The sequence below is a fragment of the Rhea pennata genome, chromosome 4 (assembly GCF_028389875.1).
Source record: "Rhea pennata isolate bPtePen1 chromosome 4, bPtePen1.pri, whole genome shotgun sequence".
Taxonomy (NCBI): Eukaryota; Metazoa; Chordata; class Aves; order Rheiformes; family Rheidae; genus Rhea; species Rhea pennata.
In genome coordinates this window covers 670,020-683,469 of record NC_084666.1, presented here as the reverse complement: position 1 = coordinate 683,469, position 13,450 = coordinate 670,020, and the positions used below count along the sequence as shown (strand labels likewise).

The 13,450-nt window shown below is 71.7% G+C and overlaps 4 protein-coding genes across 4 annotated transcripts; 2 read left to right on the top strand and 2 right to left on the bottom strand.

Annotated features, from left to right (window-relative positions):
- The first annotated feature begins 387 nt into the window (after positions 1 to 387).
- On the top strand, positions 388 to 2,321 carry AP5S1 (adaptor related protein complex 5 subunit sigma 1). Its single transcript, XM_062574483.1, is given in 4 exon segments — positions 388 to 477; positions 565 to 677; positions 1,393 to 1,444; positions 1,446 to 2,321. Coding segments are annotated over 4 exon segments (630 nt in total). The 3' UTR covers positions 1,821 to 2,321.
- A 1,666-nt stretch (positions 2,322 to 3,987) lies between these two features.
- Positions 3,988 to 6,662, top strand: LOC134139742 (C-type lectin domain family 4 member F-like). The gene is made up of 6 exons (XM_062574482.1): positions 3,988 to 4,048; positions 4,352 to 4,411; positions 4,902 to 4,958; positions 5,314 to 5,465; positions 5,567 to 5,679; positions 5,831 to 6,662. Exons 1-6 carry the CDS (start codon positions 3,988 to 3,990, stop codon positions 5,991 to 5,993), a joined length of 606 nt encoding a protein of 201 aa, XP_062430466.1. The 3' UTR covers positions 5,994 to 6,662.
- On the bottom strand, positions 6,433 to 8,139 carry LOC134139741 (C-type lectin domain family 4 member F-like). Its single transcript, XM_062574480.1, has 3 exons — positions 7,926 to 8,139; positions 7,441 to 7,592; positions 6,433 to 7,299 (listed from the first exon to the last, which is right to left on the bottom strand). The coding sequence occupies exons 1-3, from the start codon at positions 8,137 to 8,139 to the stop codon at positions 7,183 to 7,185; spliced, it is 483 nt and encodes a 160-aa protein (XP_062430464.1). The 3' UTR covers positions 6,433 to 7,182.
- A 2,409-nt stretch (positions 8,140 to 10,548) lies between these two features.
- LOC134139740 (C-type lectin domain family 4 member K-like) lies at positions 10,549 to 13,061 on the bottom strand. The gene is made up of 6 exons (XM_062574479.1): positions 12,995 to 13,061; positions 12,622 to 12,681; positions 12,075 to 12,131; positions 11,622 to 11,773; positions 10,895 to 11,007; positions 10,549 to 10,743 (listed from the first exon to the last, which is right to left on the bottom strand). Exons 1-6 carry the CDS (start codon positions 13,059 to 13,061, stop codon positions 10,581 to 10,583), a joined length of 612 nt encoding a protein of 203 aa, XP_062430463.1. The 3' UTR covers positions 10,549 to 10,580.
- Between the last annotated feature and the right edge of the window lie 389 nt (positions 13,062 to 13,450).

Genomic DNA, 13,450 nt, shown 5'->3' with positions numbered 1-13,450 from the left:
CGCCCAGGCCCTGTCCCCCCCCCACCCAGCCCATGCCGCCCACAGGCCCTGCCCTCCCCCCCCAAGGCCTCCCCCGGCCCCGCTCCCCTCCCTCCCTCTGAGGCGGAGCTGCGGGGCGGGGCCGCGCGGGCCACACCCCCTTCCTAGCTCCGCCCCACCCCGCCCGCCCGCCGCTGTTAGCCAATCAGGGAGCGGCGTCCCTCCCTTCCCGTGACGCTGGCCAATGACGGCCTGGCGCTGTCGCGTGCGCCCGACTAGCGCCGAGCCCCGCCGCGCGCCCCTTCCGCTCCGCGGTGCCGGCCAATCGCTGCCGCCCCCGCCCGGCTGGACCACGCCTATCCAGGCGCTGGGCCAATCTGAGCAGAGCCCAGCCGCACACGGCGCCCAATGGCGGCCGAAGAGCGGGAGGAGGAAGGGAGGGGCCAGCGCGGCGCCCGCCCCCTGCGGCGCGCGCGGGAGGGGGTCGCCGTTGCCATGGTGCGCGCGTTCGTGCTGCACACGCTGGGCGGCCCCGCGCCCGCCGCCGCCGCCGGCCCCGCGCCCGCCGCCGGCCCCGCCGCGCCGCCGCCGCCGCCGCGCTGCCGCGTGCTCTACGCGCGCGTCTTCGGGCCGCCCGCCGAGGGGGCGCCGGCGCGGCAGCGCCTCCGCCGCAAGGAGCAGCTCCTGGCCGTGGCCAGGTACCGCGGGCGGCCGCGCCGGGATGCGACCCCCCCCTCCCGCCCCCCGGGCCTGGGCTGGGCTGCGCGGGACCCCCCCCCACGGGACCCCCGGGGCCTTAGCGACCCCCCCCCCCGGGGCCTTAGCGACTCCCCCCGGCGGGACCCCCCCCCGGGGCCTTAGCGACCCTCTCCCGGGGCCTTAACGACCCCCCCCGGGCTCCCCCCCCAGGGACCTTATTGACTCCCCTTGGGGACTCTCCCGTGACCCCCCCCCGCGGGACCCCTCCCGGGGCCTTAGCGACCCCCCCCTGCGGTGAGACCCCCCCCGGGGCCTTAGCGATCCACCCTGACGGGACCCCCCCGTGAGCCCCCCCCCCGGGGTCCTTATCAATCCCCTCCCGGGGCCTTATCGACCCCCCCAGGCTCCCCCCCCCCGCCAGGGACCTTATTGACTCCCCCTGGGGACTCCCCCCCCCCCGAGGCCTTATCCATCCACTCCCCCCACCGGGGTCCCCTCTCTGCGGTCTTACCCTCTATCCCCTGACCCCCCCCCCCGGGGGGCTTCCTGAGATCTTATTAACCACCCCCCACACACGCCCTGGGAGCCTGAGGGGCCTGATCGACCCCCCCAGGGGCTTTGTCAGCCTCTCCCCCATCCCGGGCCTTACTGCCCCCCGGGGCCGGGCCGGCGGGTGGCCTTGGCCGCGCGGTACCGGTGGCCGTGCTCTCCCAGGCAGGTGGACTCGCAGTGCCGGCTGCTGCAGGCGGCCGCGGGCCGGGCGGCCCGCCCCGGCGCTGCCGCAGCTCCCCGACGAGCCGGTGTCGCTGCAGGCCGCCCCGGGCGGGCTGTTCCGGCTGCCCGCCGGGGACCCCTTTGCCGGGCCCACCACGGTGGTGTGGCTGGCCGTGCTGGCGCTGGGCTTCGCCCTGGTCTGCGACCCCCACGAGAACCTGCTGCTGGCCGAGACCACGCTGCGGCGCCTGGCCCAGCGCCTCCTGAGCTCCCTGCGCCTCCTCAGCCCCGGCACCGACGTCCTGCTCCGGGCCGACAAGGCCGAGGTTCTCCTCGACCACTTCCTGCCCCACGGGCAGCTGCTTTTCCTCAACGAGCAGTTCGTGCAGGCGCTGGACCGGGAGCTGAGCGCCAAGGCGTCGCGGTAGGCGGGGTGCCGGCAGCCCTGCCCCACTCCCCGCCTGGAAGAGGGTTTTCGTGCCCCTGTGCAGCGCGGGTGGCACACCTGGAGGGAGCCGAGCCCTGCAGAAGTGGGGCAGGTACCTGGGGGGTGAGACTGGGCGGCTTGAGGCTGGTGTTTTGGGCCTTCTCCAAACCCACTGGGGAGAAAAGGGGGAATTAAAAAGGGGAAATGAAGGGAACCAAACCCACCTTCCCCACAAGCAGGCACTGGTTTCAAGGCCAGCAAATGTACAGGAGAGGCGGCCAGCTTGTCAGAGGAGCCTCAGAAAGAAAGAACTGGGATGTGAGCCGGAAACGGGGAGGGTTTACATCTGTCTGCCCCATCCCGGTGCCTTCTCGGGAGGGCAGGAAAGTGTTGGATGCCAGTGGAAACAAAAGGGCTGGATGTGTAAGGCATTGCTATCTTTTCTTAAATAATAAAAAATGAGGATGGAAACAGGACTACCGGAAAAGAAGTTTCAGTTTTCTACGTGTGCTCGCCCTTTCCTCCGATTCCCTGCCTCTGCTTGTGGTGGACCGACCACGAGCTGGCAGGTCCTCCAGACCGTAAACGCCTTTACAGGACGTGCTGTTCCCTCAGTGGCTTCTGCAAGCGTTTCATCTGTCAGCCTGAAGAAAAGGGCAGATGCTGGGAACCTCTGTTGCCGAGGAAGCCCCAAAATACCCAGCCCTCTTGTGAGCCCGGAGGAAGGAGCTGGCCCTGGCCACATCCCGCTGTCCAACCGGGACGGATGCGGGCCAGCGCCGTGCCCAGGGAAAGCGGAGCAGCGAGCCCAGCTCCCAGCGGCGGCCGGGGCTTCGCCATTCCCTCCCCAGCTGCCCGTGGTCCCTGGCTGTGGCTGCGGCACTACCTGGCCCCTGTGCCCCCAGCCCTACCCCAGCGCAGGACACAGGGAGGGGGCTCTCCAGGGAGGCTCTCTGGGCTGAGTTTAGTGTTAGGCATACACTCAGGGGCTGGTTTTCTTTCTCTGGAGGGAGAACGGGGCAGTGAGCTCCCGTTGGCGGTAGCACAGGCCGGTCAGAGGCTGGGATCAGCCGCGTGGGCACCAAGAAGGGAATCCAGGGGGGATGGACAGAAAGGGAGCAGCCAGGGAGACAGAGGAAGGCAGAACGTAGGGGATGAAACAGAGCCCTGAGCAGATGTTGCGCATGTCAGTGGTTTGGGCACCTCTGTTTTGTCTGAAACACTACAAAATATGAAACAAGCTGGCTGACCTGAGCAGAGTATCTGGAAAATCTGCAAATGTGTTTATGAGCCTCTGGCCTTGCATTGCATGCCTTCCGCTCTGGGTGATGATACTCTGCAGACTGCTTTCCGAGCGAAGCGTCGCACCCGGACTGCTCTGTGCTCCAGCGCAGCTCTTGCCAGGGCAGGAGCTGGGCTGCTGCTGGTACCTGGGTACATTTACGCTGCAGAGTGCTGGTGCCCAGGGTGTAACCCCAGCCTGGTGGCACTTGTGGAGCCTGGAACTACGTGAAACTAGGGATGGCCACATCCCGACCACAGGGCCCTGCTCTGTCCCGGAGGGGGCAGGCAGCCCCAGTGCTGGGAGTGTGTGTGTGTGTGTGTTGGGGGGGGGGGGTTGAAGGAGAGCTGCTGAGCAGCACGGGCACACAGGTTCAGCCAGGATGACTCCTGAGGCCCCTGTTTTCACGGTCATTAATATTGCTTCCTGTTGAGCGTTTCTGCTTTTGGTGCCTGGCTAATGTGTGTTCCTCTTTCTGGATACTTTCATATAGATTCATCAGCCAGATGTAATGGTAACTGCAAAGCATCAAGTACTTCAGGCCTGGGCACCTGATGAGTGGGCGGCTCCCTGGGCATCCCAGCTGTAGCAGGCTGGCTGCCCGTGCGATGCCAGCAGAGCGCGAGAGCCCAGCGTGGCAGCAGCAGGCAACGGCTGCATCCGGCCGCAGCGAGCCTGGCAGGAGCAGCCTGGTACGAGGCAGCCCCGCGTCTGCGAGGGGGGGTGATATCAAAAGTGGTGGGATGAGCAGGCATCCGGTCAGAGCTCAGAGTCACTTCAGGGTAGTTTCTTTTTCTTGGAGAACTAAGTTATGTTCACACGCTGCACCCACAGGCTCTGGGGAGGGAGCAGCTGCCGGAGCGCTGCTCAGCACCCAGGGGTGGGGATGGAGGGGGCAGACGTTTATGAGAATATGGACGTGAAGCAGGGATTTCATATGGGGGAAGGTGAGGCGTGCTGCGGGCGGGCCGGGCCGGGCTGGGGCGGCGCTGCCCGGGCTCGGCGCGGCCCCGCTCAGGCCGCCCCGCGCTTCTCCCCGCAGCGGCGGCTCCCGGCGGGGCGGCGGCGCCGCGGCGCCGGGCGCTGCGCCCCGCGCTGGCCCTGGGCACCGTCGTGGCTCTGGGCGCCTCGCTGGCGGCCCTCGGCGCCCTCTGTAAGTGCGGCCGGGCCCGGGCGCGGCGGGCGCGGCGGGCAGGAGCCGCGGCCGAGCCCGCGGCGCCGCTCCGAGCCGCCGCCTCTGCCGCCCGCAGACGCGCGGGCCGAGCGGGAGCTGCGGGCGGAGCGAGCCGCGGCCGCCAACGCCTCGCACGGTGAGTCGGGCGGGGCCGGGAGCGGGGCCGGGATGGGGCCAGAATAAGGACCGGGGCCGGCATCGGCATCGGCACCAGCATCGCCACCGCGGCTGGGAGCGGGGCCGGCGTCGGGCTGGGGCCGGGATCGCGACTGGGACTGGGATCGAGAATGAGGTCGGGATTAGGAACGGGACCGGTACCGGGGCCGCGACCGGGCGGGGATCGGGACCAGGGCTGGGATGGAGACCGGGATCGGGGGTGGGACCGGCTCGGGGCCAGGATCAAGAGCAGGATCCGGGCCGGGAACGCGCCAGGATCGAGGCTGGGATCCGGAAAGGGGCCAAGATCGGGCACGGGGCAGGGATCAGGGCTGAGATCGCGGTCAGGAGCGGGACTGGAACGGGAACTGTGCCGGGATCGGGGTACGGAAGGGGGATGGGAGCGGGTCCGGGATCGGGGCGGCCGGAGGGCCGCTGCGCCGCCTGATGCCGGCCCGCTCCGCGCGCAGAGCCGCCGAGGGGCTGCGCGGCGCCGGGCGGAGCGGCGAGCTGCCGGGAGCGGCTGGGTAAGGGCGTGCGGCCGGGCAGAGCCGCCGCCGGGCCGCCCGCGCCCGCGCCCCGGCAGCCGCCCCGGCGGCGGCGGAGCCCGGAGCTGCCGGCGCCCGGCGGCGGCGCCCGGTGTCCCGCGCCCGGCGCCCGCGGGCCGCGCCGGGCCGGGGCGCGGAGGGTGGGGGCCGGGCCGGGGCGCGGGGGGTGGGGGCCGGGGCCGGGCCGGGGGCCAGGCCGGGCCGGGGCGCGGCGGCTGCGGGGGGGCCGGGGCGCGGGGGCCGGGCCGGGCCGGGGCGCGGGCGGCGCTGCGGGGGAGCCCGCGGCGCGGGCGGCAGGATCTGCCCCTGCCTCCCGCCGCCCCTGTCTTCCCAGAGCAATTGGCTCAGCGGCTTTCCGAAGACTGGCGGTACCACAACGGGAACATCTACTATTTCTCAAGAGAGCCAAAGCCCTGGCAGGACGCGGAGGATTTCTGCGTGTCGGAGCAATCCCACCTGACCTCCATCACCAGCCCGGAGCAGCAGGTGGGGGCGTGGGGACTGCAGCTCTTTATCGCCGGTTCCTCCTTGCAGAGCCCGCCCGGCTCCGCCTGCAAACCCCTCCCGCCCTCCGTCGTGTCCCCTAGGAATACCTCACCAAACAGGTGGGGGGTGACGCGTACTGGATCGGCCTCACGGACTTGGGCATCGAAGGCACCTGGCGCTGGGTGGACGGCACCGAGTACAAGCCAGGCGTCAGGTGAGCGGGGCCGGGCGAGGCGCGGGGCCGGCGCGGCAGCGGCCGGCTCTGCCCGGCGCCCCGACGGGCCGGCGGCGCCTGCCGTCTCTCGGCCGGGCTGGAGGCGACGCTGGAGGCCCGGGCAGCCGCCGCTGAGCTCCTGCACCCGCAGTTTCTGGGCGCCGGGGCAGCCGGACAACTGGGAAGAGGCGAGCGAGGGCCGCGAGGACTGCGCCCACCTGCAGCCCGAGGACTCCAACCAGTGGAACGACAAGGGCTGCAGCTCCCCTCTGCGCTGGATCTGCCAGAAGGGCATGGACGCGGCCGGGCTGTGACGGGGCGGGCGGGGGCAGGGGTCCGCGGCGCCGCCCGGCTGCAGGCGCCGAGCCCCGACGGGGTGGACGGCGGAGCCGCTGCCGGCGGCAAGCGCCGCTCCCCCTTGCCCCCTCACCCTCCGACCCGCTGCAGCGCGGCCCCGGCCCGGCCCGGGCAGTGGCGGCCCGCGGCGAGACGCCGGCTCCGTCCTCCCTGCTCCCCTCAGGCGGCTGCGGGCGGCAGCGAGGCCCCCCCGGCCCTGCCCGTCCCCCCCGGCACAGCAGCCGGAGGCGCCTCCCGAGCGCAGGATCCCTGCCCTCCGCCTGCCGCTCCTGCTCCCGCTACCCAGCGGGGGAAGAGCCGCGGAAACGGCATTCCTTAGGAAACTGCGACCTTCCAGTGACAGCAAGTGCTGCAGGCGCAAAGCAGAAGAGATTAGCGCACAGTTGCGCTGTGGGATACAGTTGAATTGGGCTTTTTAATTAAAAACAGAGAGCAGGAATGCAGACCGTGGAAGCTTCGGGGATCTCGCTCCAGACAACGATTGCCCCCCCTTCCGAGGGTGCTGAGCTACCCCCTAAGGACAAGGGCGCAGTGGGATCCTGGGGCCACCCGGGGGGGGGGGTCCCAGCCTGGGGGCCGTGGTGCCACCTCGCACAGCACTGTCCTCCTTCGCCCACGGGCAGCAGAGCAGGACCCTTCCCCCCCCACACCCCCGACGGGGCGTCCCGTGGGAAGCTCCGTGGTCCCCGAGGAGGACAGCGGGCAGCGGATGGTCCAGGGCCGCAGAGAGGGTGGTGGAGGGGGGAGCTGCTCCAGCAAGGGGCGGGGGGCAACCCAGGCGGCGGCGGCAGCTGAAGCTGGGGCTCAGCGGAGGCCGGGCTGGGACCCGGGCGAGAGGCCGGAACCTGCCCCGTCACAGCCCGGCCGCGTCCAAGTGCCTCTTGCAGATCCAGCGCAGAGGCGAGCTGCAGCCCTTGTCGTCCCAGCGGTGGGAGAGCTGCAGCTGCAGGTGGGCGCAATCCTCTCCCCGTCCGGTCCTGTCACTCCAGTTGTCCGGGGCAGCGGGTGCAGGAGCTCAGCGGCGGCTGCCCGGGCCTCCAGCGTCGCCCCCAGCACGGCCGAGGGACGGCAGGCGCCGCCAGCCCGTCGGGGCGCCGGGCAGAGCCGGCCGCTGCCGCGCCGGACCCGCGCCTCGCCCGGCCCCGCTCACCTGACGCCTGGCTTGTACTCGGTGCCGTCCACCCAGCGCCAGGTGCCTTCTTTCACCCTGTCGGTGAGGCCGATCCAGTACTGCAAATTCCCCGCCTGCCCGGCGATGTATTCCTAGAAGACAGGATGCACAGTGGGAGCGCTGCGGGCGGGGGGATTTGCAGGCGGAGCTGGGCAAGGCTGAGGTTGGGCAAGTTCAAGACAAGGCTAGAGGTTCACACCAACTCCAGTCTTCCCCAAGACACAAGCACTCACTTGCTCTTCCGCACTGCTGATGGAGGCCAGGTGGGCTTTCACTGCAGTGCAGAAGGCCTCTGAATCCTCCCAGGTCTTTTTTGATCTTGAGAAATAGTAGATGTTCCCGTCGTGGTACCGCCAGCCGATGGAAAGCCGCTGCAGCCACCGCCCTGGGAAGACAGGGGCGGCGGGAGGCAGGGGCAGATCCTGCCGCGCGGCGGAGCGGGGCCCCGGGGCCGATCCTGCCGCCCGCGCCGCGGGCTCCCCCGCAGCGCCGCCCGCGCCCCGACCCCGGCCCGGCCCGGCCCCCACCCTCCGCGCCCCGGCCCCGGCCCCGCCCGCCCCCCGCGCCCGGGCCCGGGCCCGCACCTGCCCGCGGGCGCCGGGCGCGGGACACCGGGCGCCGCCGCCGGGCGCCGGCAGCTCCGGGCTCCGCCGCCGCCGGGGCGGCTGCCGGGGCGCGGGCGGCCCGGCCGCAGCTTTGCCTGGCCGCACGCCCTTACCCAGCCGCTCCCGGCAGCTCGCCGCTCCGCCCGGCGCCGCGCAGCCTCTCGGCTGCTTCCTCCTCGGAGCCTGTGGGAGGAGAGCGCTAGGAAAGCCCCAGAAAGGGAACTTGGCCCTGGGGCGTTTGTCCACGCGTGGGCACACACACACGCACACACACACACCCTGGAGGTATTTCAGGAGGAACTCCCCGTTTCTGGCTCCGGGCTGCATCCTGTCCTGCAGTCCCACCAGCCTCACGGGCCTCCCCCAGCACCTTCTCCCTCCGGGCAAGGAGAGCTCCTCTGTTCCTCAGGATCATTTCCCTCGTGGTCGATTGTGCCACACAAGATGTGCTGGGGCCAAACCGCAGGCGCTGGGTGCTGCAGGCACAGCGTGCTGGGAGGGGGGCAGGGTGGCACGCCACAGCTGCGGGACACAGCCACAGGGTGCAGGAAATGATTGCAGCAAAACTCGACATGAAGCCTCGGGCAGCAAAAATTTATTGTAAACATGACGCTTTCTGCTTGCACACGCTCCTTCATCCTCCCAAGCACCATGACTTCTGCTCATCCTGCCGCTGGTGTGACACAGAGGGCAAGGGCTGGCTGTCTAGTCCTCCCTGCATCTATACTTCTACTGCCAATGGAAAACGAGCTTTCAACAGGCCTTTTACACCCTTCACGAGTCAGCAGTTTCTTTGGGGGACCTTCTGTCATCCTCTTGTCTTCTTCATCACCCACAAACCCAAAGCCAAGCTGTTGCTGTTGCCTGAGTTTCCTAACTCAGGACACCTTTCTTGCTCCCTGTTGGGAGCACAGGGAGGGGAACGGTCAGGCCACATCTCTGGCCTTGTTTTTGCCTGGCTGGTATCACAGCACAGGTCTCCTGACAAGCTCTCAGGGCTCCGCTAGAGCAGAGCCTCTGAGGCTGGATGCAAACTGCACCCCTGGTCCTGGTATGAGCAGGGTCCCTGTCCCCAGTGTGAGCAGGATCCCGGTCCCTGGCGTGGGCAGGATCCCGGTCCCTGGCGTGAGCAGGACCCCCCAGTCCCTGCCGCCCGCAGCACGCCTCACCTTCCCCCAGACGAAATCCCTGCCTCACGTCCACGTTCTTGTAAACGTCTGCCCCCTCCATCGCCACCCCTGGGTGCTGAGCAGCGCCCGGCGACTACTTCCGTTTAGCAGCATTTGCATTTGGTGCTTGTGTTTAAATTAGTGTCCCAGTAAAAGGAAACTGCTCCGGAGCGATTGCGAGAGCTCGCCCTATGCCGTCCATCACACCGCCCGCGCTATCGCGCCAGCATTGCGTGTCTTCTCCCCTCCTCGGCCCGACGGGCTCGCTGGGCCGGATGCGGTTGCGGAGCACCCACCTGCCAGCCTGGCACCCTCGGGTGCGCGGCCGCGGCTCCCGGGCTCCCTCCACCGCCGCAGAGGCCCGAGGAGCCCGCGGGGCCGCACCGGGAGCCTTGCTCCGCCGCTCTGTGCTGCGGCTGCTATAGGCAGCTCCCGTTTCCCCACCGACGGCCCCCGCGCCCGCGGCGCGGCTGGACACCGCGGCAGCCCGCGCAGGGCCCCGGCCCGAGCTCAGGCTCCAGCGTTTCACGAGCGCCTCCGCGCCCCGTTGCCGTCGCTGAGCACCGTGCTGAGCCCAGAGGGCTGCTGCTTTCTAGGAGCCTTCGTCTCTGGCGGGGGAATATCAGGAGAGGAAACTGCCTCCCGGGGCCGCGGCCGGGGTGCCATCCGCGGGGGCCGCTCTCCGCGGCAGAAACTCTTTGGACCAGGGAGGAGCTATTTCCAGAGGACAAATCCTCCCCGGCCTGGCGGACGCTCTGCGCGGGGCTGCCTCCCCGGCGCGGCACCTCGCACCGGGCGCTGCGCGCTGCCGGGGTCCCCGGGCAGCTGCCGCCCCCCGGAGGCGCCCGTGCACGGGAGCGCAGCTTGCTCGCTCGCTGCGCGCAGGCACCGCGAACGGCCCCCCCCGCAGCGGCAGGCGGCGGCTCTCCGCCCCCTCCTCGTCCTGCCCCTGCCCCCCTTTCCCCCCCCCCCCCCCCCGGCGCTGCTTCATCGCTCTCCGCTACCTCCGCTAAAACCCGACCCCAGCAGCGCAGGCGGCAGCGAGGCCACGCGGACCGGGCTGCGACCCGCTGAAAGAAGAGGGCTCCTGCGAGCGACGAGGGTCCCGGGTGGGGCGGCCGCAGTGCACGGGCCTCGCCGCGCACGTCCAGGAAGCACAGGGAGCCGCCGCCGCGCAGAGCCGCAGCTCGTGTATTTGCTGTTTGCCGCGGCGCTGCCCCACGGGCGAAGCCCCACGCCAGCGGACACGGCAGCACTGTCGCCCGCCCGCGGCACCGAAGCGGCCCTGGGCGCAGGCGGAGATGCAGGCGCCGCGACTTCTGCCCCGTCGGCGTCCCGCCGCGAGCTGCTGCCTGCCGGCTGCGGGTCACCCTCGGGCCGGGGCAGCCGCTGCCCGGGCCGGGCCGGGGCCGCACTGCAGCGGGGCGGCAACGGGGGGTTGTGAGGGGCGAGGGGGAGCGGCGCTCGCTGCCGGCAGCAGCTCCGTGGGCCGCCCCGTCGGGGCTCGGCGCCTGCAGCCGGGCGGCGCCGCGGACCCCTGCCCCCACCCGCCGCCGCCGGGACCCGCTGCAGCACTCGCCCCCGCCGCAGCCCGCCCCGTCACAGCCCGGCCGCGTCAAAGTGCCTCTTGCAGATCCACAGGAAGGAGACGTTGCAGTTATGGTCGTTCCAGAGGCTGTTTCCCACCGGGTGTATTTGGGCGCACTCTTCTCTGCCGTTTTGCCCGTAGTCCCGGTTGTCCGGCTGCCCCGGCGCCCAGAAACTGCGGGTGCAGGAGCTCAGCGGCGGCTGCCCGGGCCTCCAGCGTCGCCCCCAGCACGGCCGAGAGACGGCAGGCGCCGCCGGCCCGTCGGGGCGCCGGGCAGAGCCGGCCGCTGCCGCGCCGGCCCCGCGCCTCGCCCGGCCCCGCTCACCTGACGCCTGGCTTGTACTCGGTGCCGTCCACCCAGCGCCAGGTGCCTTCTTTCACCCTGTCGGTGAGGCCGATCCAGTAAAATCTTTTCCCCGCCTCCCTGGCGAGGTAGTCCTAGAAGACAGGGCAGAGAGCGGGAGCGCTGCGGGCGGGAGGATTTTTCGGGAGCAGCGGGCGGCGCGGGCGGGTCTGTGGCAGTGGAGGGTGGCGCTGGGCGGCGGGGCCGGGGCCGGGGCCAGCGCCCACGGGGACCCGGAGGCGGTGGGGCCGCCCCAGGTCGGGTCCGGGTAGGGCCCGGGGCAGGAGGAGACGCGCTCTGCCTCGGTGCCAGTGCAGCATCTGCCCTTCCCGAACTGCTCCGAGGTCGCTGGTAGCCCTTGAGCAGGAGTGAGACAAGCCGGAGCCCTGCAGCCCCTTTTCCTACCGCCTCCAAATGGGGATCCCGGGTCTCTTCCAGCCGCAGCTGCATTTCAAGCAGCGGGGAGAAGCCGCGATGCCGCCCGCGGGTGAGTGGGGCTCTGCACGGGGAGGGACACGGCGCTGCGGGCAGCCCCCGGCGAGGGGGACCGGCCTGCTCCTGCGTCCCGGTCTCCGGGGCTCGGGCTGGGGGCCCCGCATGGCTGCGGGCGCCGGGCGGGGCTTGGGGGCCGCGTCCCCGAGAGCCGATCCTCCGCCCCGCTGGGGCCACACGGGGAGGTGGCACCAGGACCTCTGTCCCAAGCTCCCACCTGCTCTTCCGCACTGGTGATGGAGGTCAGGTGGGATTGCTTCGACACGCAGAAATCCTCCGCGTCCTGCCAGGGCTTGCGCTCATCGGAAAAATAGTAGATGTTCCCGTCGTGGTACCGCCAGCCGATGGAAAGCCGCTGCAGCCACCGCCCTGGGAAGACAGGGGCGGCGGGAGGCAGGGGCAGATCCTGCCGCGCGGCGGAGCGGGGCCCCGGGGCCGATCCTGCCGCCCGCGCCGCGGGCTCCCCCGCAGCCGCCGCCCCGGCCCGGCCCGGCCCCCGCGCCCCGGCCCCGGCCCGGCCCGGCCCGGCGCGGCCCGCGGGCGCCGGGCGCGGGACGCCGGGCGCCGCCGCCGGGCGCCGGCAGCTCCGGGCTCCGCCGCCGCCGGGGCGGCTGCCGGGGCGCGGGCGCGGGCGGCCCGGCGGCGGCTCTGCCCGGCCGCACGCCCTTACCCAGCCGCTCCCGGCAGCTCGCCGCTCCGCCCGGCGCCGCGCAGCCCCTCGGCGGCTCTGCGCGCGGAGCGGGCCGGCATCAGGCGGCGCAGCGGCCCTCCGGCCGCCCCGATCCCGGACCCGCTCCCATCCCCCTTCCGTACCCCGATCCCGGCACAGTTCCCGTTCCAGTCCCGCTCCTGACCGCGATCTCAGCCCTGATCCCTGCCCCGTGCCCGATCTTGGCCCCTTTCCGGATCCCAGCCTCGATCCTGGCGCGTTCCCGGCCCGGATCCTGCTCTTGATCCTGGCCCCGAGCCGGTCCCACCCCCGATCCCGGTCTCCATCCCAGCCCTGGTCCCGATCCCCGCCCGGTCGCGGCCCCGGTACCGGTCCCGTTCCTAATCCCGACCTCATTCTCGATCCCAGTCCCAGTCGCGATCCCGGCCCCAGCCCGACGCCGGCCCCGCTCCCAGCCGCGGTGGCGATGCTGGTGCCGATGCCGATGCCGGCCCCGGTCCTTATTCTGGCCCCATCCCGGCCCCGCTCCCGGCCCCGCCCGACTCACCGTGCGAGGCGTTGGCGGCCGCGGCTCGCTCCGCCCGCAGCTCCCGCTCGGCCCGCGCGTCTGCGGGCGGCAGAGGCGGCGGCTCGGAGCGGCGCCGCGGGCTCGGCCGCGGCTCCTGCCCGCCGCGCCCGCCGCGCCCGGGCCCGGCCGCACTTACAGAGGGCGCCGAGGGCCGCCAGCGAGGCGCCCAGAGCCACGACGGTGCCCAGGGCCAGCGCGGGGCGCAGCGCCCGGCGCCGCGGCGCCGCCGCCCCGCCGGGAGCCACCGCTGCGGGGAGAAGCGCGGGGCGGCCTGAGCGGGGCCGCGCCGAGCCCGGGCAGCGCCGCCCCGGCCCGGCCCGGCCCGGCCCGGCCCGCCCGCAGCACGCCTCACCTTGAGAGAAGCTGCGAGGATATTTAATCTTCAGGCTCTCGTAAAGATCTGCCCCCTGCGCTGCCATCCCTGGGCACCGAGCAGCGCCCCGGCGGCTGCTTCCTCCTCGGAGCCTGTGGGAGGAGAGCGCTAGGAAAGCCCCAGAAAGGGAACTTGGCCCTGGGGCGTTTGTCCACGCGTGGGCACACACACACGCACACACACACACCCTGGAGGTATTTCAGGAGGAACTCCCCGTTTCTGGCTCCGGGCTGCATCCTGTCCTGCAGTCCCACCAGCCTCACGGGCCTCCCCCAGCACCTTCTCCCTCCGGGCAAGGAGAGCTCCTCTGTTCCTCAGGATCGTTTTCCTCGTGGTCGATTGTGCCACACAAGATGTGCTGGGGCCAAACCGCAGGCGCTGGGTGCTGCAGGCACAGCGTGCTGGGAGGGGGGCAGTGTGGCACGCCACAGCTGC